This window comes from Dermacentor variabilis, chromosome 1 (assembly GCF_050947875.1).
Source record: "Dermacentor variabilis isolate Ectoservices chromosome 1, ASM5094787v1, whole genome shotgun sequence".
NCBI lineage: Eukaryota > Metazoa > Arthropoda > Arachnida > Ixodida > Ixodidae > Dermacentor > Dermacentor variabilis.
This window is the reverse complement of record NC_134568.1, coordinates 183,549,883-183,574,443: the sequence shown is the minus strand read 5'-3', so window position 1 is coordinate 183,574,443 and position 24,561 is coordinate 183,549,883. Positions and strand designations below refer to the sequence as shown.

At 46.4% G+C, this 24,561-nt stretch overlaps 1 protein-coding gene and 1 non-coding gene across 3 annotated transcripts in view; one reads left to right on the top strand and one right to left on the bottom strand.

The window, feature by feature from the left end:
• Nucleotides 1-3,758: 3,758 nt before the first annotated feature.
• LysRS (Lysyl-tRNA synthetase) overlaps nt 3,759-24,561 on the bottom strand; it is a 66,528-nt gene continuing 45,725 nt past the window's right edge. For both annotated transcript variants that reach the window (XM_075700483.1, XM_075700489.1), the window contains 5 exons: nt 22,736-22,909; nt 21,024-21,172; nt 20,101-20,250; nt 7,846-7,989; nt 3,759-4,333 (listed from right to left, as the gene is read on the bottom strand). In XM_075700483.1, the coding sequence (XP_075556598.1) occupies nt 4,241-4,333; nt 7,846-7,989; nt 20,101-20,250; nt 21,024-21,172; nt 22,736-22,909 (710 nt within the window). In that variant the 3' untranslated portion in view covers nt 3,759-4,240. The remainder of the gene's footprint in view (nt 4,334-7,845; nt 7,990-20,100; nt 20,251-21,023; nt 21,173-22,735; nt 22,910-24,561) is intronic.
• TRNAS-GGA (transfer RNA serine (anticodon GGA)) lies at nt 18,059-18,133 on the top strand. The gene has a single exon. It is a non-coding gene; the product is annotated as a tRNA-Ser (tRNA).

Below are 24,561 nucleotides of genomic sequence, written 5' to 3'. Positions count from 1 at the left end.
GGAATTTTGAAACATGCTAGGCCTATCACTTTGCTTTTCGCGTCGCGTGCGTGATCAGAGCGGTGCTTCGGCCGCGTTGTCAAAAGGATTTTGTTATCCGCCTGAGTTTACCCGGATACCGGACAAGCTAAACCTATTTTAAAGGCCCGTCCACACTACACAAAATATCCGGCGAGCGAAACGGATTCGGCCGCTTTTGACGCCGAGGAGGGCGGAAAGCGGCGCGGTGAAGGCAATCGGTCCAGGACCCATTTTTTCCGCTTTCGCCGCCGCCGGAAGTTGCGTTTTTGACGTGCATGCTGAGCTCGTGCGCCGTTGGAATGCCTGCGCAGGCATGCACGCGCGACACTGATGGCACCGCGAGAGTAGCGCAGTGCTACAATATAAACTTTTTTGCGCTACAACGGTTAGCGTAAAGTGTTTCTAACGATTCATGATCTGCGGCGACAGCCAATGCCCGGCAATTATTGCCGCGGGCAACGGCGGTTGTGTTGTAGTCAGCCAAAGAAATAACGGCGGACGAGTATTGCAACAGAGCACAGTAAATAGCCGTTAAAAATTATCGGAGGTGCTATGCTGAACGGCTCGAAAGAGCGTGATTGAAAGCGAACAGTCCATCAATTCGCTTCATTCTACTTGACAATCTGTCCATCCTGTCCCAACCTATCCCGCTCCTGCAAGGACGGGCGGACCCACCACCGTCGCCGCGATCTTGGTTGTTCAGCCCGTCGTAGCTCTTGAAGCATAGCCATCATTGAGTTGCAGAGGAGAATCATGACAATTTCTGCTTCTTGCGACATTTCCTCGTCTTCTGAAAAGCTCGCAATCGTGCTGTGTTCAGTATCTTGCAGCTGGAAGCCCAGCAACAGCGCAATACAAGCAGACGCAACAAAAGCCCGCGAACGAACGGCACTCACATGAACTCTCGTCTCGTTCGCGAAACCAAAAAGGAAACTGCCGCGAGATCTCGCTGTTGTCGCGGAAAAACGAGAAGGGGCGGCGGATCCGCCGATGCGCGCGTCAACAGATGAGAACACGCTCTTTTTTCCGGTGAGCGAATCCACTTCGTTCGCCGAATTTTTGCAGTAGTGTGAACGGGCCTTAGAGAGGTTTAGCTTGTCCGGTATTCGGGTAAACGCAGGCGGACGGTGCGTGGAGGTGCTGGGGCGGAGGTGTAAACGCAAGCGGCCTGCATGGTGCAGCCGGCCCCGCACACTCTCAAGTTCAACAAATGGCGACAGAGGGCGAAAAATCAATCGAGGCGTGTTTCAGCGTAAGCGCGTAAGTGGAGCTACTGTAATTTGGTCGCATACTTTAATTTGTGCTTTTTCTGCTAGGGGCGCTGAACATGCTGAATTTTTTACTTTACACAAACCATTGACATAAACAATCGAGGTGTCTAAGGATGTTTTGTTACCTCAGGCAAATAGGCAGTTGATTTTTTTTAATTTGATTGTTGAAGCTGCTTTTTAGTCATAGCGTCAAGGTTTTGTACTTGATTAACCACCGACAGCCGATAGCCTATTGGTATCAATGTGTTTCCTGGCCGCTGGCGTTCGAATACTACGGCGGTAAAACATTTTCGAAAGCATGCTGGTTTCGTCTGCGAGTCATTACATAGACTTGCTGTAAAGAGGTCTACTCTTGGCAAAAAATAGTGCCTCATTTTGTTTAGGGCATTCATTATCATAATGAATGCGGCGAAGGTTGAGGGAGTACGCTTGAAGGTACGTTTTTATGCCGTTGATCTCCATAACACCGTAAGTACGCAAACCGATGTCACAGAACACCCGATGCATCATTGTGTGTTCTCCGTCATCGCTTGTTGGCTGTACGCCTACTAATTCTTCCATTTCTTCAAGTGTTGAATCCTCCTTTTGTCCTTGTTCTCTTGTGCTTCACTTACAGTATGTCGTTCAGTCAGCTGTAATGCGCATTTGCAAAACCAGTACGTTTGATAAGATGCAGTGGTTATCATAATTTCACTACACATGTATTAAGCTGGCACATATGGTCCAGATACAGATGCCTGCATGTGGACTTGCACGGCGTTGATGCGGAGATTAGGATAATTATGACACCCGTAAGGAAGAGGCAGCTGACGGCCGTAAGCTGTTGCGTTCTTTCCGCCAAACTACCCGGCCTGGTAGTGCTGTAAAGATGCTGTACAAAAGTGACACGCGGTGACAGGGAAATTATTATACTTAGCAGCCGACCATACATTTTGTAGCTTAGGTCTTCTTTCTTGTGCGTTTGTGCTACCCTTATTAATGAGCCATTTCTTGACTATGTTTTTGACTATGTAACCGCGTTTGTGTGGATGCGTAGACGTGTGCTTTTTGTTGTACTTGTAAAATGCAAATAACATATGTTCAGGCTTACTCAATCTTTGGTGTCGTGTGCGTTTATTCCAGTCGAGGCCATCGTGCCACTTGGAAACCGCATTCTGTCAGTAGCCTTACACGAAATGCAACAGCTGGAGCGTGGCGGCACAACTCGGGGTAACGGCGGCGTAATAAACGAAAAACCGCTCGGGATGCCCTTAAAAGTCAGTTCAGAGTGTGCCTTAACTCGATATGACTCAGCGATACATGTATTCTGCTGTGCCTCAATCGTGCTCCCGCCAGTTTGGTTGCTGTGTGGCAAACGTAGCACCTACATATATATGTAGGCGCTACGCTACAAGAGAAACCCTCATGAAAGGACTGTGGGTGCGGGACACCCGCATCAAAATCCTGGACGCCCGCATCTTGGGCGCATCTACAACGGTGACATATGTGCTTAGTGACCCAAGTTGGTCCGATGGTTTGTTTCGAACCAAGTTGCATCAGCAAAGCAGCCCGATGCGCTAGCCATTCAACTACAGACTACACAGTTACCCAGGTAGGTGGGGAAACAGATACAAACATACAGATACATAGTTAGATAGCCCCCGAAAAGTGCGTGAAGTACCCTAAGACTGCTAATGCATTAGATCCGTTGGCTTTCCGGCTGAAGCAGGGTTCGTACCTAGTACCTGCCGCATATGAGGCGGACACTCTACAATTTTACTAATGTTGCCATACTAAACAACAGCTGCTTGCAGCAATGGCCAGTTAGCAGTGGTACCACCATTGGTTAATATAATAATATTTGGGGTTTTACGTGCCAAAACCACTTTCTGATTATGAGGCACGCCGTAGTGGAGGACTCCGGAAATTTTGACCACCTGGGTTTCTTTAACGTGCACCTAAATCTAAGCACACGGGTGTTTTCGCATTTCGCCCCCATCGAAATGCGGCCGCCGTGGCCGGGATTCGATCCCGCGACCTCGTGCTCAGCCCACCATTGGTTGTAAACCCTGTTCCCTCAGCCCAGACCAAGTGGCATGACCCAGTGCTCCATATTGGCATCAAAGAATTTCGTACAACAGCGGCACCTGCCCTGTCCCGCGTCTACAATAACCCATGTCGGCGTGAAAGAGGTTCACTGAAGAGCAGCACGTGTGTGCAAATTGCCACATGCTCACTGACCCAAGTTGGTGCCATGGTTGGCTTGGAACTATGTTACCTCAGCACAGCATCCCGCTGCACTACCCATTTGACCACGATCTGCTAGTGACCCAGGTTGGCGGGACACGGTTAGATACAAACATGCAAACAGATAGCTGGCCCTGAAAAGTGACTGAAGTACTCAAAGAATGCTAACACATTGAAAGTTGTGTGAGTGAACATGAAGTGCATATTTGGGTGACATACGAAAGAACCACACTCACCAAAACCAGTTCTCAGATAAGTTATATTTTCATACTCCACAGGAAAAGTGTAAGCCAACTTCATCCCCGCGTTCCAGAACGCTTCCCTCCGTTCAGCACTTCACCTCAGCTCCACAAAGTAGAGGGCAATGCCAACCCTCTACTGAAGTCGCTGAAGTGGTCATTGCACCATGATAACACTCCTAGGCAATTTTCAAGCTAAAGCTTCGTAACTATGCACAATCATCATCTACTCAAATGTGTCAAAGGGAAATGGTGCTTCTGAAGTAATTACATGTAGAAACTACCAAGGAGCATTACTAAAGAGCAATGTCTATTTCAGTCAATGTGGGGCGCTGTTCTCTACTCAGTGAAGTTGAGGGAGAGCTTCAAGTCCCCTTCGTTTATATGGGGGTAAATCTCTTGAGCAGTGAGACCTTGTACGTGTGGAAAGCAGCTGTTGCGCAAAACTTTTCATCAGCAGCAGTATGATAGGTCCGGCTAGGTCTATTTTCCAGACGTACTGGCAGCTTCAGCCCCTTCCTCATGACGGTGCTTGTGAGGGTCATCTGGCTTCATAGCTGGAAACAGCAGCACTTCCTGCAAGGCAGCACAATGTTGCTTAGTCAGCCTCAATTCACCTTGGTAGAAGTGCAATCTTGTAAAAACGCAACTGGGGAAGGCTGCCGAAAATTTTTTTGTCATTGCTTGACTTGGAAATACACACGGTAACAAGCACCAAGTAAGGAAAACAAACAGAGGTGCTCCATGCACACAATTTACTGATTAACTTATTAAGTTTAAAAGAAACACCGTGGCTATGAAAGATCCTGTTTTTTTTTACTGCATGAGCATTCTTGCGTTTCACTCCCATCGAAACATGGCCGCCCTGGCTGGTATCAAATCTGCAACCTCATGCGCAGCAGCATGTCACAGCCACTAAATCATTGTGGTGGGTCTTCACGCAGACAGAAGCAACTGTATTTTGATAGCGGCCACACAGACAAGTCACTTAGTATTCTTTGTTGTATTCTGCCAGCTAATTACCGATTTCACAGCCTAGTTTCTATTCAAAAGGCTAGATCACCTTTCAAAACATACAACGCGATTGTTCCCTACAGCACAGCATCTTTGTTTTGTAGCCCCCCCCCCCCCCGCCCCTTTTTTACATTCGAAAGAAAGCTTATTTTAAGAGCTGACATGACTGCCCAGATGTGCACCTTAGCAGTGTCAATCTCAAGCAGGCTACAAATTGACTCAACATGCTCCACACCTGACCAACACGGATGTATAGATATGATTGGATGCTATTCACAGTGTGGATTCTAAATGTGTGCCACTGACCAGATTCACTTTTCCCTAGCTGTGTGTGACAGTTTGAGATAGTGATGAGCAGCCAGCGAAAGCTAAGCTATCAAGAACTGCAGTACATGTCTCAATTGGCTGCATCACACAAAGCCAATTGCTTGCACTAATTTAGCAGTTACTTCTCAGAAAGATGTCACATTTATGGGTTTGCAAAGCGAAGTAAGAAATAGAATTAACCTAGTCGTGGTGCTTGTGACAAATTTGAAGCAATGTATGTAGGTTGCAGTGTGAGCTTTATTTAAAAAGGAAGACAAAATAAAGGATAAACAGCCTTCTGCATAAAACTGCATTGTGCCGTAAAAATATGGGTAATTATTCATTACAAATCAGGCTGATCTTCATAAATGCTAGTGGCTTCCTCAAGTGGCTAAAGGCTTGAGGAGGTCATGTGACCATTTGTCACTGGCAACCAAAAAGCAAATGATGGCAACTGATGCTCATACCAGCGAGCCGGGCTGAGCGCCACCTGCAAGTCGCGATTCCAGAGATTATCGTTCGCAGTGAGAATTCTATGGATCTATGCAGTTTGCGCATACGTTGCTGGTTTCACGTTCTGGCAACAGCCATGGATTTTGATTCGAGCGAAGAGGAAGACGTCGCCACTGTGCAGATGTGCTCTGCCGTGGTGTCAGCTGTGGCAGTGCGGAAGCCACCGAAGAAAAAGCGACGCTAGCGGGTGCACCCGTGCCTACATTTGCGATAAGTGCCCGGCCATGCAAGCTGCTTCCTGTTTGAACTCCACGTGCATGATGAGGAGCATTATCGAGAGTAAGTCGTAATTTCTAGTTCGTATTGTGTAGGAATCAGTGCATAAATTTTGTGCTTTCTTTTGCTGCTGTTTGGCTTCCTGCAAATGCTACTGCATACATTCGACATGTTGCCGGAACTGCTGCGCCCCAGCATCACAAGGCAAGGCACCAATTACAGGCCTGCAGTCTGCCAAGGTGGCGTGGACTTTGTATTTGGCACGACACAGGAGGACGGCAGATGGAAACACATCACTTTTGGCACACTGCTGAATGGTTTAGCAGTCTTCTGACCACGGTCACGTGGCTGAAAAATGAGCAGCGAGCGACTGGCCCAAAATAGTTGCTTTTTGAGAAAAGCGCCCATTTGAGACCATCTGCGACCGGTCGCTTTGCGATCAACTTAGTCAGGTGAACACTGTCAATCGCCGGTTTGAATGAGCCTTAACACAGCTCAATCCACACATAGACACTTCCTTCCCCCTTTTCTTTCTGCTTGGCGTAGGTTAGTTAGGACACACTCTATTTTTTTCTGCACTCATTCTCCTCTTCCAAACTATGTTACTCTTCTGTGACAGCTAGCAATGAAAAAGCAGAAACAAAGCACAAATAAAGTAAGCTACATTTTTAATTGCCAATGTATTCCCAAGCTGCAAATTCAAATCCAACTATTACAGGAAGGTGCCTTCAATTGTCAAACACCTGGTGCAGAAGCAAAAGATACTTTGCAGGTATTCAGGATATTTATTAAAAGAACACAAATCTATAATATACGGAAGTTAACTGTGCATGCAGTATCAAAAACTTATGCCTTGTGCACTGAAAAATGTATCTAAATTTGGACTTGTAACACGAAACAAGCATTTTATATAAACATGGGTGCAAATAAGCTACACAATACTAAAGAACATCAAGTTTCTGGGCTGCATTTGCAATCAACTTCTGCAAACCTCTTTAATTAGTAATACCGTATATACCTGCGTAATGAACGCACTTTCTTTCCTAATATAGCAAAGCAAAGTTGGGGGTTGGATTCACTATGCGGGGTAAATTTCATGGAGACATTTTTGAAACAGCAAAAATTGAAAATTAAGACGGCAATGATTTGGAACATGCATAACTTATCTTTGCAGTAAAAACAAATGTATACCATTTGCAAACCGTAAATTCACTCTGCATCGAAACCACCAGACCTGCCGTTCAGGTCGCGAGCCGCTTCATCCGCATTGTGGTTCCACCATAGAATAAAGAACTGTTTTGACAAGCCTGCTGTGTGCGCCTCTTTCCTCGACAGTCCTGTTGGTCGGTGTCCGATCAGCGTCTCCGTTGTGTGAGCAGATAAACTCTATGTTCCACAACAGGCGTACAACTCAACTTGAGGCCCATAACACACATCAAAACACAAGGCAGGCAGAAATGCGGGCCACAGACACGCGAATTCTACATTACGCCCGACTATGGCCACTATGCCGATCAAGTGCCAGTTGCCCCTTCTTCGCTTAGAAGGCCTTCTTTTGCCCTATCCCCAGTTCTTCGCAGAGCATCATCTACTACACATACGGATGTAGATAGACTTTCCCGTACACTGCGTCCGGCCGTGCTAGAGTTACTGTATATTATGGTAGCATACATAGTAACTCTAGGCCGAACATCCTGCGTGCGCGCTCTCCTGTTACATCAGCGTAAAGAACGTAGACTGTGTATGTTGCAGAGGGCCAGTTGCATTTTTTCCTCTCTCAAATCTGCGAGGTGCCTTTACGCCAGCTCTGGCGGAAAGGGTGCACTAAGCATTAAGTGCACTTGCTTTAAACACATGTGCAAGACTCAAAGATTGTAGTCTCTCCAAAAAACTACTTCACGGCCGTTCGATCGTGGGACTACAAAGTAGCAAAGTTGGAGATGCGTCCATTACGCGAGTAAATAAGTACTTTCATCAACATTTGTTCTTGCTGATCTAATGTTTAGATGAAGCTTCAAGAATACGTGAAGGGAACATACCTTGATGTTGTTTGAATCAGTGAGGAACATGACCATTCGGTCAATGCCCATGCCCCACCCCCCAGTGGGTGGCAGCCCATGCTCCAAGGCAGTGCAGAAGTTCTCATCCACCAACTGGGCTTCGTCATCTCCAGCTGCTTTATCCTGCACAATTCAAGTTCCCCAAATTTTCAAGCACATTGGGATATTTTAGCTGCAAGCAAATGTACATCCTTTTCAAGTGCAATCTCAATCTCAAAGTAGAACACAACACACAAGCAGTCGTCAGCACATATTCCTTCACCCCCTACATTTTCAGTCATTGGTTGTGAGCTGCATGTAAAAGCAAAAAGCGGCTTATCATATGGTTCATCCGAGGAGGTTCAAACTTACAAAGTGCATTTGCATGCCATGGCAATTTGTCAAGTTCCCCATGCCTTCTGTGTCATTCAGGATACTGTTGCTCAAAACCAGTTTTTGCTCTCTCTCTGAAGGAGGTATGATTTGCCTCAAATTATGCAGTTCAGTAATGCATACACACTTTTCTTCTAGAATGACCACACATTTTCGATGGCCCACATTTCATTTTTTTTTCTAGCACTAGCAGCAATTTTGTTAATCTTTCCTTGAAGGAGGTTATTACCTTTTACGACCATTTGATGCAGTAAAAGGAGTTAGAAGCCACATAAACTAAAGTTGGGAGAAAAAGAAGTCTGTCATAGGCAGACTAAACTAAGTGAAAAGAATGGTCTGTTTTATCTGAAAGTATGTTGTATGCGGATCCATTGTAACGGGCACAGACTGCATATACAGTCCAACCTCGATAAATCGCTGTGAGGCGAAAGCGCTGTGATGGCGAAATAGTTCGATATAGTCAGAATTCGATAATAAATTAAGGTAAAAAATGGGCCAAAAGCTTCTGCAAATCAATCAATGAACCAAGGGCACGATTGGGGACAATTGTTCAGAGTGCGCGTGCGGTTGCACCACACGCAGTTGGCCTAAGCCACGCCTACTTCGTAAGCCGGGAGCGTGCGGTCGATTGTGCCACACGTAATTAGCGTAGGCCACACCAATTTTGTCAGCTGCGCGAAGTCGGCACGGTCTAGGCCAATCGTGCATGGCACAACCGAACACGAACTCCAAACAAGGATCCCCGATCTCGTCCCAATCGTGGCACAACTCTCTTGAAGCCTCACATAAAGTATTTATTTATTTGGCTGTTAGTACTGCAGCAGTGTAGCCTGCTTCTTATTGGCAGCCGTGTGCTTAAACACGGAGTCATCAACATAGACTAAACTATCCACAAGCGATAAGCCGGTGCCCTCAATTGCGCCGAAGTAGCGGCACAGAAGGGCCAAAGCAGCTAGAGCCTCAGTTGAAGTTGGGAGCGGGGCAACATCAGCACTTGCGGGATCAACATCAGCAGCGTCTTCGTTTGGCCGCTACTTCTGCTGCGATCTCAACGTCAGTCAATCGTGGCATTTTGAAACACTGTCAATAACCAAGTGGCGTCTGCAAATTAAGGCGTCTATGAGGGAGCCCAGTAAGTGTGCGCTGTTGCGCATCTTTGCGGATGCAAACCGCCAGTTCTTGCGAGGCACGGCAGGCGCAGAGTGCGGCACCAAGGAGGAGTTAGTGCGGCTAATGCTATGCGTCGTTGACATGGTTGTTGACATTGTCGAACTTGGTCGAACTAGCCACGGCCGCCACGTGTATATGCCGCTACGTTCAAATAGCACCCTCAGTGCGATCGATGTATACAACTATAGTGCGCAGCAGTCGGGAATGCCCATCGCACCACCGCTATCTTCAAGGGTGTTGCGGGAAAGGTCGCCGCCTGTTATAGAGCGCACATGGTCTGGGGTGGCAGAGTTCGATATATCCATTTTACGTCCGACCCAGTTCGAAATAAAGAAATAAAAAATGCATGTGATTTTCCAGGAGATATAGAAAGTGTTCAATACATGCAATAATTCGTTATATCTGAGTTCGTTATATCGAGGTTTGACATACAGTTGAACCTGTCTAACACGAACTCTATTAGTTCTGCGAAAAGTGGTCCTTGCATCAGTAGTCCGTTGTACATGGACTCTGCTTTGAAAATGCTCAAAAAGTGACCTCACTGAAACTGGTATCAGCAGTAACAATTTGGCAGCGCTTTGGTCTGAAACATGGTGGAAGAAGACAGGTGCTCCGACAGCTCGCTCTCGCTGGGGCGAGAGAGCGGCCACTTCGTGTGACCAGAAGTGAGCGCTGCCGCTAGGGGCAACACATGTTCAGGGGGCCTTGCTCTCCGCCAATTCTGCTGGCACTCCTATGGAGCAGTGGCACAAGCGTGGATTGTTTACAACCTCAGTCAACATTGAAACACCCATGCCTAAAGATATGCCCTTTTTCATTACTTAGACTCTTAATTCTTAGCAGGTAGAAGGTTTCATGCCGCTTACTGTCAAAATACCGTCATTTACGAGACGAGAGAGACGCGTCGTCAGCTCAACGCACGATCAGAGGCTGCTCTTGTAAACCTCAAGACACGAGGCTGGCTCCTGCACCCGGCTGCTCACGTATTTCAAATGCTGGAGAGAGCTGAAGCAGTTTTCCGGAAACATGCTGAAAAGCCCGATGCTTACAACCTCACCATCGATGAAATGCTTGGTAAGCATCGCACTGGATTTCCGTGTGCTGAGCACAAAGTAGACATAGCAGCGCATCTTTTAAATGACTATGTTGTGATGAGGATGCGACAGTTCAGCAAACAAAGAAGGTCTGACAGCAGCAAGTCGCACAAACTGAGAAAGCCCGCAAAGCTTGTGTGAGCTACATGCGCTGTTCTGCCAGCTGAGGGGTCAAATGTGAAAGCTCTTGGTGCAAACAGCTGACTGTCGAGTGATTGAATGAAGGCAGATCCTCTGGGACTTCTATGCGGCTTTAAATATCCAGTGGCGCATGGTAACGAGAAACCAAACATCTATGAAGCAACCAACGGAGATAGTCCCTACCGTCGTTACGTCCCAAGCTTGCAATGTGCTTGCAACCGTGCGAGTCTGCTGAAGGGAACAAAGACATGTGGTGCTGGTTGTGTTTCTTTAACTTTTCTGTTTTGAAATTTTTGTTTTAACCATTGAAGTATATAATTACCTGTTTCCTTAAACGAGATAAATGACCTGCTTATAATGCTGGGCATAACTTCTCTTACAATAAAAATAAGGCAAGAGAATGCAGTTTTCTTTGGCTGTTGTATTCCTAACACAATTAAGAAATCAATTATAGCACCCCTCAAATTGTGCCATGACACTTGGCAGATTAAAAATAAATTATGGGGTTTTACGTGCCAAAACCACTTTCTGATTATGAGGCACGCCGTAGTGGAGCACTTCGGAAATTTTGACCGCCTGGGGCTCTTTAACGTGCACCTAAATCTAAGTGCCCCACGGGTGTTTTCGCATTTTGCCCCCATCAAAATATGGTTGCCGTGGCCGGGATACAATCCCGCAACCTCATGCTCAGCAGCCCAACACCATAGCCACTGAGTAATCATGGCGGGTCACTTTGCAGATTGACCAACGCATGACTTGTACACGTTGGCAGCTGTGGAGGCTTATCTAGTGCCCTAGCACTCCTCTGAATGCATGTTACACAGCGCTCACTTTGGAACTTTTAGTAAGTATGCAATTACGTATATTGCCCGTATTTCTAGTAAAGATCAAAATTAGAGTCTAATGCAGCCATACGCTGAGATAACAGCTGCTGAGCCCTCAATTAATAAATCGATCATGCGGTCTTGCGTCTAATTAAAGCTCTGAATGTCGGCAGAAATATAGAGACATTCCTCCAACCAAATAAGAGCAGTTTTAAGCAGGCGAGTGGCATACCGTATTTACTCGAATCTGACGCGCACCTTTTTTCCGATAAAACGGGTCCAAAAATTGCATCCGTGTTAAAATCGAGTACGACCCTAAATCTGCATTACAATATTGGCATAAGCATTCGAAAAATGGCCGCCTCGTACGTGCTTCTAGCCTAGCTGCCGTAGCTTCCTCCATGTGCATCTCTCTATATTATACGTGTAACGAGGCGCTGGTGTAACCTAGTCTACCACCTGTCTTCTTGTTTTCTGCGTTTATTCAATCAGCATGGAAGTGCCGACTGCGAAGACACGTCGAGTCCACCATGATGCCGCATTTAAAAGGAAAGTTATCATGTTCACGGAGACGGACGGAAATTGGGCCGCATCACAGGCGTTCGGAGTTCCCGAAACTTGCGTGTGGGACTGGCGCAAACAGAAAGCGAATATTTTCGCCAGCAAAGCAACAAGGAAGGGTTTCAGTCGACCGAAGCAGGGCCGCTTCGTCGAAATTGAAAAACAGCTCGCGGAATACGTGCAAGAGCAGCGAGCGGCACAGCAGCCTGTGACGACCAATATGCACAAAGTACGGGCGATGCAGTTAGCCCAACAGAAAGGGCTAATGCGGAGTGACTTCAAGGTGAGCAGGTGCTGGCTATCAAATTTTATGAACAGAAAAGGCCTTTCTCTTGAAAGCCGGACAGGGATATGCCAAAAATTGCCCGAAGAATATGAAGAGAAATTGCACAGTTTTCAGCAGTATGTTTCGAAGTTGCGCCATAGAAACGGGTACCACTTCGGACAGATTGGAAATGCCGATCAGACGCTGCTCTACTTTGACATGCCTGCCACCACAACCGTTGAAAAGAAAGGGGCGAAGCGAGTGCACGTTTTGTGTTCCGGACTAGAAAAAAATTAGAGTCAGCGCAATGCTTTGTTGCACTGCGGATGGGCACAAGCTGCCCCCGTATCTTATCTTCAGACGGAAGACGCTCCCGAAAGGAATCGCGTTTCCGAGTGGCGTGATTGTGCACGCAAATGAAAAAGGTTGGATGACCACAGACTTGCTCGCTGACTGGATTGATAACGTTTGGTGGAAGAGACCTGGTGGCACGTTGGGTCTGCGTGGGATGCTTGTGCTTGACGTGTTCAGGTGCCACCTTGACCAGTGCATCAAGGACAAGCTGGCTGCATGAGATCGCAGCTCCAGCCGCTCAATGTTTGTCTGAACAAGCCAGTGAAACATAGAATTCGGGCACTCTACACCTAATGGCTTGTCAGTGGCTGCCACGAATTCATGCCCGCCAATAAAATGAAGCGTGCCTTGATGCAGGACTTTGCTGGATGGGTGAAAGATGCATGGTGCACGATCACGTCTGCCATGGTCAACAAGGCCTTTAAAAAATGCGGGATTTCGAATGCCATGGATGACACCCAGGATGAAATGCTTTGGTCTGTTGACAGCGATAAAGAGTTGTCAGATAGCGACGACAAGTGATACAGTAAAACCTCGTTAAACCGTACCCGCTTAAACAGTAGTTTCGTTTTAAAAGTAGTAAAGTCAAATCCCCGACTCAGCGGCCATTGAACATAATGTGTTTCGTATCCGCATAAACCGTACCAGCTTACTGCGTACGCATCGGTTAAAACGTAGCGTTTGAACTTTTCGTCGCGCAAACTCGGCGCTGCGCCGTCTCCATCGGGCGGCCCGGCAGAACAACACGCCTCAGAGATCGGAACAACGGCCTCCAAGCGCCCTGTGCGTTTGCACGTGAAGCCACATCAACATCAACATCATTTCGACGCGGTGCCAGAGAGCTTATGGCTTCGTGCAAGCGAGGACTCGCGTCGTTCCGAAGCTTGGATAAAAAAGACGCCGGGTGCTCAGCATAGAAGAAAAATTAGACATCGTCCGTGCTATCGAACGTGACACGAAGAAGTGGGCGCTGACACGCAACAGGGATCTGCTGTTGACTACAGTGTGTGGCATTTGGAATGCGAAGAAGTTGCTCGGCAGCGCTGCTGCGACCGCGAAGATATGTCGGCTACGAGGTTCGACTTTTCGCCATCGTTGCCTCTGTTGTTGCTGAAGTGTCGACTAGCGACAGTGACGAGGACGACACGGAAAGCGATAGCACGGGTGATTCAGGCCCGACAGTGGCATAAGCTGCGCGTTGCGTCAGCCTCATGAATGCAATCGTCACGACGACAATAGGGGCGCGATAACGTAACTATTCCAAATGAAAATTATTCCAACCTCCGGCACCCGTAATGAAAAAGGTGCCCCCGGGACTTCTGCAGCACTACTGCACACGTGCACGGTGAATACGTAACGCCAACGAGGAATCTGCCATGCGAGTGTTTGCCGAGAAGAGGGGGCTGGCTGGGCACACAGCCTCAGTAAGTTTGAGGCCGCTGTCGTCGGCGTGCTAGGCCGCCGCGGCATCAAACGAAAATAACGCTTTTGTCGCGCGAAGTGAATAAATACTGCATGTTTTTTCCCCTTTCATCGCACTCTGTCTGAGTTCCGTTTTCGACAGGTAAGTGGGCGATCTCATGCTATTCGGTTAAACAGTACTACCGTTTAGTACGTACCTTTCTCGAGCTCCGGCCAACTACGGTTTAACGAGGTTTCACTGTATCTATTTCCCCACGTGACTAGTACCGATGCAGTGAAAATCTTGGCGGCACATACGCCGCCTCCATTTGTGTTTTTATTCATCGCAACTTTAGTGTATTGGGAGTAAATCTGGTTTTTCAAAATGAGAGACTATAGTATTTCTATATGAAAGCACGAGGTGCGCGGTATTGCACTCTTTCTTTTGGGGGGGGGGGGCGTCATGGAAAACGCAAGCGCGTTACAATAGAGGTTCTCATTTTTAAAAATTTTTGGGTCACGGAAGACGGGTACGTGTTACAATTGAGGGCGTGTTAGATTCAACTAAATACGGTATATGCATCGAAATAAGGCGTCTCTGTGGAGCGTGCCCATAAAAGTGCCAGCAAAGCGAGTGAAAAAATAGGCCCCCAGATCAGGTGCTGCCCCTTGCGGCAGCGGCGTGCGTAATGCCAAACTAAGCGGCCACGCCTCGCGCCACTGTTGGATCACCTCTCTCTTCTTCCACCTTGGCCTGAAAGCCAGATTTTCAGTGTCAATTTTGCTCCTGGTGTGTTACCGTGCTTAGCTGCAAATTTCTGTTAGAAACGTTCCATCTAAAAAACGAAATGCAGCATCACATAGCTCTTTCAAAATGGTGTCCTGTTCCAATCACTTGTCATTGTGATTGAGAGCTTGTGATATATTTTACTACAAGCGGAAACATGACCATATTCTGCATAAGAGATTAAAGCATTCCAGTTGGCCAGAAAGTAAACTTCGGAAACTACTGCGAAGGTTTCGTACATTGTGGTTTCGTCATCACGACTGAGCATCAGTTACACAAGGGTCATTAAATAATGTTACCTAAGTCGCTTCAGATGCTGCCTTCGTGGCATCCTATATCACACCAGTGCACGTGCCAGTGCATGCCACGTGCCATGCTGTTTATGTTGTATGACTCCGCCTCCTCCCTGAAGGCGGGGAGTAACCTTCTTTGTGGCTTCCTAAATCCGTACACGGCAGTTGCTTGCTCATCTCGAAGGCTGTATCATTGTCGCGGTTTGAGTCAAGTGGGGCTCGCGTCGCCGTGCGCCCAGTTTGGTTGAATTTCTGTGCTTTCCTGCTTCATGTGCGCGCCCTCTTTTTACTGTGAACGAGTTCGTATTGTTCGTTGTAACAGTAGGGCAATTTCAATAATCTTTGTTAGATCTGGAAGCAGTTTCCATAGGCAGGGCCGCAAAATCCGTAAATGCCCTGAAATATGGTTGTTATAACCAATACATCATTATATCTAGGATCGTTATGAGTGGATTCGACTGTATACACACAAATATATTAATTATCTGTTCACTTTATGTGGCTGTGACTTACAAAAACCAGGCCCCTTTCTTCTCTTTCATTACATAGTGAGGGCCTCGTCTCCGACAGCTTTGATGCTTTCAGGAAGCATACAAAGGTTTATTGGTTAGTTGCCCTCTTCCAAGTTTGTACATGTGACGCCTTGTGGCAGAAAAGATGTTCAATATCCGCCACTAAGGCCGTGAGTGGTAGCACTGGCTAACATTCCCGGGGTTAACTCTAGTACACATGCATAAATACCCAAGAAAGTGGACTGGAAAACGGTGTCACGGTAGCTCAATTAAGAAGAGTATCGCTCGTGTAATACAAAGACGTGGGTTTGTATTCCCCTTGCAGTCAGTTGCTTTTCTTTTTGTCCCCTTTCATGTTCAATTAATTATAAGTAATTTACAATTTTTAGATTTCAATTAAATACTCTTTGCAGAGCCGACCTCGCGACCACTCCACTTCGAGGAAGAAGAGAGCACCGGTCCCCCTCCCCCACAGAGCACACCTTTCCTGCCTCAAGGCTTCGCCTATTAAATGCAGAAATAAAGACGTAAAAAAAGAATACCCCCATACTTTTTTTGTAGTCATGATCTGTTGGCTTTATGTGATTGTGACTTGCCAAAATCAGACCCCTCAGTTTCCTTTCTTCTCATTCAGCATATAGTAGAACGTCGTTCATACGTTTTCAAAAAAGAAAACGTGAGAAAAAAAGTACTAACTGGGAAAATGTACGATTCGAAGTAACCAAAAAATTTGGCAGACTCAACTATTGCTGACATCTACGTAATGTGAAGCATTGCGCGGATCGTTGCGGCATGAGATCCCGATGCATGTCGAGTTGGTGGTGTTCCGGCATCCCAAGACGCATTTTGTTGTTTTCCTATTGCGTGGTGTTTTAAGAGGGCGACGGGAAACTGAAACGAAATTGAGCTGGTGGGCGCTCGATTTGGCAGGGTGTTTGGATTATCACCTACTAAAACCACGCAGTACCCTGCCAATGGCACTATGCACCACGCGCTGCAAAACAGATAGGAAGATGCTTATACAATAGGTTTGGCGGCGATGGCTGTGAGTGCGGCGTGCAATGACCGGGGTGGAGATATGCTGGTACCCGAACAAGAAACTGTGCGCGCCATGGTTTGCACGTGAGATGGGTGGCTATATACTGTTCTCGATCGCGTGCTGCTCGTGCCTTTTCTTGTTCACACAGGCTCTAGCAGCCAGAAAACACATACGATTGCACTCTGCAGCAGGGAATGGCGGCATGTTTCGGTTATCGCCTGTGCACTACACTTCCGATGGCACCCTGTGCTAGGCGGAGATGCTTATCGCAATAGGATTGACGGTGCTAGCTGTAAATGCCATGTGCAATAACCCCGGAATAGATTTGCTACTACTGAAGTGAGAAACTGAGTGCGTGCTGGCATTTCCAAGTGAGACGGGCGGGTGAGTATTGCAGTGAAGCTGCCGCAGCGGGATGCTACATACTGTTCTCGATCGCGCATGCTTTGCATATTTTCTTGTTTACGTGGGGGATCTAGCGGCCAGGAAACGTATCATACGATTGCAGTCTGGCGATTGCAGCCTAGGCAGCGATATACTGTTCTCGATCACGCATGCTTCGAAAATATTCTTGTTTATGTGGGGGTCTAGCGGCCAGAAAACGTACCATACGATTGCAGTCTGGCGACATACTGAACAGTGCTACCGAAAAATCGTGTTCTCCAGGAACGTATTAACCGGTTAAAAATGAGCACAACTCCAATGGGTCATTTTTTTTTGTGTTCTCAATTTCAAACCCTGGTGCCTGGAAAACGTAACAGGAACATAGTATCAATTAGGTTCTGCTTTAATAAAGGGAAATCAGACATCCACCCGTTCGTAGCAATTGCTACAAAGGAAACCCATACGGGTTCCTCGAAAGAAAAGCCTCAGAGTTGAAGAAAAATTCGTCCTGGTCCGGGACTCGAACCCGGGACCACCGCCTTTCCGGGGCAGCCGCTCTACCATCTGAGCTAACCAGGCGGCTAGCAGATGGCAGGGCGAAGTTGAATTTGTCGACAACACACGAAGCAAAGGAAGTGTTTGACGTAGTAGTTCTGCGGAAACCCGCAAGGTGGAGAGAAGTAATTAATAAAGGGAAATCAGACATCCACCCGTTCGTAGCAATTGCTACAAAGGAAACCCATACGGGTTCCTCGAAAGAAAAGCCTCAGAGTTGAAGAAAAATTCGTCCTGGTCCGGGACTCGAACCCGGGACCACCGCCTTTCCGGGGCAGCCGCTCTACCATCTGAGCTAACCAGGCGGCTAGCAGATGGCAGGGCGAAGTCGAATTTGTCGACAACACACGAAGCAAAGGAAGTGTTTGACGTAGTAGTTCTGCGGAAACCCGCTTCGTGTGTTGTCGACAAATTCGACTTCGCCCTGCCATCTGCTAGCCGCCTGGTTAGCTCAGATGGTAGAGCGGCTGCCCCGGAGAGGCAGTGGTCCCGGGTTCGAGTCCCGGACCAGGACGAATTTTTCTTCAACTCTGAGGCTTTTCTTTCGAGGAACCCGTATGGGTTTCCTTTGTAGCAATTGCTACGAACGGGTGGATGTCTGATTTCCCTTTATTAATTACTTCTCTCCACCTTGCGGGTTTCCGCAGAACTACTACGTCAGGTTCTGCTTTATATAGCATCATATTACCTACATGGTGCAGTTATGCCTCTTACATATCACAAACAATGGTTAAATACTGGCTCTTGAAGCTATTTCTAATCATATGTGGCACAGGATGTTGTATAAAATTAAATATGTTTGTTAGCTGCAATATGCCTTTTAGTTTCGCGCAATCCAAGCAAATGCTATTACAGATATGTGGAACAAGTGGACGTGACAATAAAATCATAAAGCTATGCATGCCTCAGACGCAAGCAAAGGTACATTGGTACAGACAGACCTCGATACAACGAAGTTGTACTTGCAGTGAAAAACTTTGTTAAATCCCGAATTTCGTTAATTCCAGGTTTTAAATTTTCAGCAGTAAAAACAACTTCACAAATTCCCGGAGCATTCCTGGTGGATAGTATTTTGTCAGTAAGCACTTGTAACCAAATCGCAAGAAGGTCGGGCCATAATAGCGTGGTCATGAGCGTCAGTGCATGTGGTGCAGATCGCGCCGATACCAATGCATCGATGTGGCTCATGGCGTTGGAGCTTTGCGCGTGTTGCATCGCGCAGCACCGTAAATCTTGGATGCCGTGGCTGACCGTGCTTAGAGCCTGCAGCCGGCACTTGCAAATAAATAAGAGATACGAATGTTCATCCTGAGCAAAAAGAGAAAGGAAGGCACAGTTTCGCCAGGAAGGTGGAGCATAGATGGCGAGAGCAAGGAGACAAATACATGAAGTAAGGTTTGTAGTGTTATCAGTGCCATGGCGCGCTCAGGCAAACACGAACACATCTCAGTCGACGACCACGAACTCGCTGTTAGCGAACGTTCCGCACCGTGTCTAGGAAACTTTACGTGCCCACTATTACGCGGACGCCAACACCAGACGCACGTGTGGAAACCCAATGCGCATCACGGCATCAACCTTCTCAGCTCGTCATTTTCGCTTGGTGTGGAGAGATTACCTCCAAGATAGGGCGCTCGCCTTGCAAAAGGACACGTGAGGAGGAGAGGGCACATAGATGTGCCTTTATGATCCCCCCCTCCCTCCATGGCGTTCACTTCCTCGCCCCTCCATTTGCGCAGAAGGAATCTTCAGCTCTCATGTTTCTCCAAGCGCTGCGACCTGCCACACGGCCTCCACGAGTTGTTTAACAACACGACAACTGGCGCAGCAGTGTTTCCTGCCTACTACGTCCGGCACACGCTTTTTGACGACGTTTTTGCTGCTCAAACTTTTCATGCGGAAGGACGCTTGAGATAAACTTTGCTTCGGCCGACATTTTCATAGCTTTTTGCTAGATTTACTAGCTTTACAGACTTTAAGTACATGCATAAAGGTGCCGAAAACTTTGTTAAATCGAAGCCATGTCACAAAATTATTTATTAAATCCCGAAAATAAATGCATGGTTTTCAATAGAACTAAGATCAAGAAATGAAAATAGCGAATTTTGTTATATCGAGGTTTGACTGTATATAGCATGCTAAGGCATCATAAATTTTGAAATTGCTTAAATGTAAAAATATCAGTTCTATTTTTCAGAGTTTAATATGTGGCTTCTTGGGAATTTAGAATATGGGCTACAGTCGTACGACTGAGCTGTCTAAATGTGTGGCACCCTGCGGACACCTCACAAGAGAAGCTACTGCAGTTGCACAAATTTGTAGACACTCTTATCTAGTTGTTTTGAGGGCACTCTAGATAATAACCATTAGACCTGTTAATTATGATAACACAATTAAGCAGACTGCACAGAAAAATAATTTGAAAGAAAATTTTGTTGGTAGACTTTGCAAAATATATCATGGTAAGAAGCTTCACGCTTACCTTGGCTTGCTGCTCAAAACGTTGCCTCTGAACCAGTGGGTCATTCAACTCTGTGTATGCATTAACAACTTCCTTGCGAGCAATAAACAGCTCGAAACGCTCAGTCAGGCCACGGACGCTGCGATGCCATTTAGACAGGGGGCTCATGATCTGCATTATTAATTAAAAAAAAAAAAAAAACAGAGGTGAAAGGAATATCTATACTGCAGTAAACACAATCAGCATAACCCAAAGCCACAGCCTCCTCTATAAATTGATGGCGTGCCTGTATTGTGATGCTCTAGTGTTTCAGATTTGCTTATTCTTGTTTAGTTTATCTTGCTGCCACTATGGCCAGTGGCACCATCCGCAGTCAAAGTTCCCCCGTAACTGAAGTGCACAACCTTTGAGATAAAAAGCTGGCACCATATTATGGGAAATCATTGCATGAACGGAAGAAAGCAAAACTGCACATGGAGACACAAAGAAATAAAGAAACCAAAGCAAATGCATACATCTAAGCCCAAACATCTTCGTAAAACGGTAGTCTTGATGGCTAGAGAGTATGCGGTACTAGTTGTACATAGGTTTATGCTTACGGATACCTTGGGTAAATTATTTTATTCGGGTAAATACGGTAACTGAAAATTATTCTATGTCAAGCTGGCGAGAAAACTTTGCTTGCTCTTTAGCAGCAAACTGAGAAGATGCAGCTGCCTTTTAAGAAAATAAATTTTTTCACAAAGTACATTACGGCAATGAGGACTCTGCTTTGTCTGGTGTAATTACACATACTCGCAGCTTTCCATATTTTCCGCACTGTGGTATGACACAACAGAGAAAAGTACACACTCTTCAATTGTCTTCTTTTTGCTAAACATTACTTTTATGACGCTTTTTTAAACACAAGCACTCTGTCAGATGTAGGCACGAAGAACACTGACCTCTGGGTGATCACAGAGGAAAGTAGGATTCACGAACTGCTCCTCGAGGAAGTGGCCGACCAGCTTATCCAGAAGCCGAGCTGCTGTCCTGGGTGGTGGGCACTCCACTTCGTGCTTGACGCACAAGTCAGACAACAGGGCCACGGACTCTGCACGTCCAGACCCACGCATCAGAGCCCTAGTTATCCTATGTTAAGCGCTGAGCTAACAGTGAGACAATGGTGGGCAAAAACTGAAGCCCCCACGTAACCACAAAACAATCAAAGCAAAGAAGAAAGAAGCTCTAGTGCCTCAAAAAATCTCCCCTCCCCCTACAACTGTGAACACACTCCAATGATACAGACGCAAGCCTTTATCAACTGCCACGTAGACAAACTGTAAAACCCACATGGGAAACTGCTCCTGTACTATATGATAGCATGAGCTCTTAACACTAGGGGTGTGCGAGTCCCGAATACAGTTGAAGCCACTCAACATTATTTAAGTGCCAAAAAAAAATCCCATTATTATAACCGATAAACGTTGTAAACGGGTTGCACAAGAAAAGCAGAGGGGACAAACATTCTAACATATTAATTAGATAGAAAGAATTACTGTTAAACCCACTTATTGCATTACTGGTTTTAGCAATATCTGGATGTAACAATGAGCAGCTGCTGCACTGTGAATTTTTTTTGTATTCTATGGCAAAATAAATGACTCAATGCTATGTTCCCATGCTGCATTAGTAGCAAGAACAAGAAAACCTGGCCACTGGGGGTCGATGCCGAAAGGAAACCGAACGCTAAATCCAGGAAAAGAAAAAAGAAGTGCCAACTGCTTCGCCACAGCCGCTTTTGTGCCCCACAGCTTGCACGGCACGCCTTTGTCGCCCCTCTTCCCTCTGCCTTCCACCCAACGTTGACAAGAGGGTGGAAGGAAGACAAGAGGGGCACGAGGCTGGCAATTCAATGCCTCATGCCGAGTAAGGCCAATCTGCATGACAGATGAAAGTGCAGACAACGCATCCCGTGACTCAATCACCGCTCTGCGCATAACCATTGTTGGCGTTGTGCGGGTCGACCACAGTAGGCACTGACTTGTCATTGTCAGGTTCATCGTGATTCGCCACCTGTCAAAAATTCTAAAATCGGGAGAGTCGCGGCAGGATCGCGCAACGCAATCCAATGCAATCTGTGTGCCTTCCAGCAGCTAATCGGCTTGATCTTGGCAAATGTTTGTGCACTTTCCAAAATATACGCTGCTTTTGCTGCTATTCTTGCTATTCCCTCTGTTTGCGTCATGTTATCGTCTCCATTGGTCCAGTCGACCTGGACGAACATTGTACTGACAGAGGCAGCCAGCCTCGGCTAACGCAGCACCGTTATGTGAATTGATGCATCCAGCCACTATGTGTGCGATCCCTGCATCGGGCCAACGTCGGGGAGCGCATGCAGTAGGGCAGACGTGCTTGCGGAGACAAAGCGTGGCTCTCTAAATCAAATACATATATCGAACATAAAAAGAAAGTTGAATAGTAAATATTCAATTTGAGAATCAAATTATTAGAATGTTCACTTTTCGATCAGATTTGGTTATCGAGTATTCGCACTATCCCTACTTAAAATAAATCTTCTATTTACGAAATGACAGCACATCTCTTTCCTTTTACGCAACTCTTTGGTCCCTCTATGAGAACAGTAAGAGAATGAAATGAGAAAAGGAAAACGCACCACGTGTAGCTAACTTTTCTGGATCAGGAAGTTTGGTGCCTAAAGCTTTCTCCAGGTCTGGAAGCATGCGAACCCTTCGGAATGGAGGTGTAAAGTCAATCTCCAGGGCAGGCCCATCGGCTCCTTCCGGGTGGTAGGTGATCTTGTATGAGCCAGTCAAAAACTTCACCATGCCTGCCGTCAGGTGAATTAGAAGTATACGGTTTTGCCAGTCAACAGCAAATAAAAATCTTTCTCAACTTTGGTAGTGGGGACAAAAGGGTGTAACAAATATTGGGGACAAAACAATGTAACTATACCACGTGATAACAGCTTGTTTTGGCTAGCTGTAAGACTTCACATGATGTTTATATAATTATAAACGAATATGGTTAGCACATGGTTATCATTTGACTGTGAACAGCTTTGCACGCACACGTCTGAACCTCACTCACTCATTCCCACTGGAGCAGGTTCTTGTATCATGAACCACTTTTTTTCCGTTTAGTTAAATAAATGAAGAAATAATACCATAACTTTTTATTCTATACAAAAACCAAGTGTTCCTTGTCATAGTGACCTGCACTGTACATATTATTTTCAATTTCTTAACAATGCCATGCAACTCAATGACGTTTCTCAGGTTTGGCCATGGCAAACAGACAAACATGGTGCATAGATCATGGATTTGTGATTGCGCCTGCATTGATGTATACTGTGAAAACAGCTGGAAATTCAAATGAAAGCCCATGTGCTCTTCTACTTGAAGGAGCCATTCTCCCCACCAGCAGAGACAATGTCACAAGCTATTGCCTCTGTGTCACACGGGTAAAATGTGCAGTGCACAAATAGCCAGCAGCAGTGTGACAGAAAGAGGGGAAAAATAAGAAGATGACAAGGTGGGGGTTGTGACGTAAACCTCACGTGGGCCCTTGGCTCTGATATGAGAGGAATGTTGCTTGTATGGATGCTGGCTGAGGCAATGGAAGAAAGCCTCGGCTGCGGGGGTGTAGAAATCTGCCTCTTCACACCAGACTTGCAACATTTCATTTGTATGCAGGTCTTTACTGTTACTGAACTATTTGGTAGAAGGCTCCTTGGACAGTACTTTTCAATTTCTGGTTCTAATGTATAACCAAAATTTCCTATGTGGCTTTGTTCTATGAGGCCCCATCATTTGTGACTCCCTTTAAAAGAGACACAGTCATGACACTTTCTAGCCATTAAGTTTAGCAAACATATGATGCAATAGTTCTGCGGAAACCCGCAAGGTGGAGAGAAGCACTTAATAAAAGGAAAATCAGACGTCCACCCATTCGTGAAACTTGTCAAACCCTTGCTTTTGCTTTCAGTTGTTGACAAATTCGACTGCACCCTGCCATCTGCTAGCCACCTGGTTAGCTCAGACGATAGAGCGGCTGCCCCAGAAAGGCGGTGGTCCTGGGCTCGTGTCACAGACAAGGACGAATTTTTCTTCAACTGCGAGGCTTTTCTTTCTAGGAACCCATATGGGTTTCCATTATAGCAATTTTTACGAATGCCGATTTTCCCTTTATTAACCACAAACATAGTTAAAAAGGATCCTGTAGTGTAGATGAAGCACTTTCACAGTTCTCACTCTTGGCTAGCATGAAGCACTTTCACAGTTCTCTCTCTTGGCTAGCATAGGTAATGCCGTGGTGTTTGATGTGTCAGGGATGGTTCACCCATGGACCATCAAGACAGGTTGGTTGCCCACAGCCAAATGGGGCAGAGAGACATCTCATGGGTTCCTTCACAGCCCACGTCAATGAGGTGGCATGTGGAAGAATGTGCACAGGTTCATGAACGCCCTTGAGGTGGAGTCC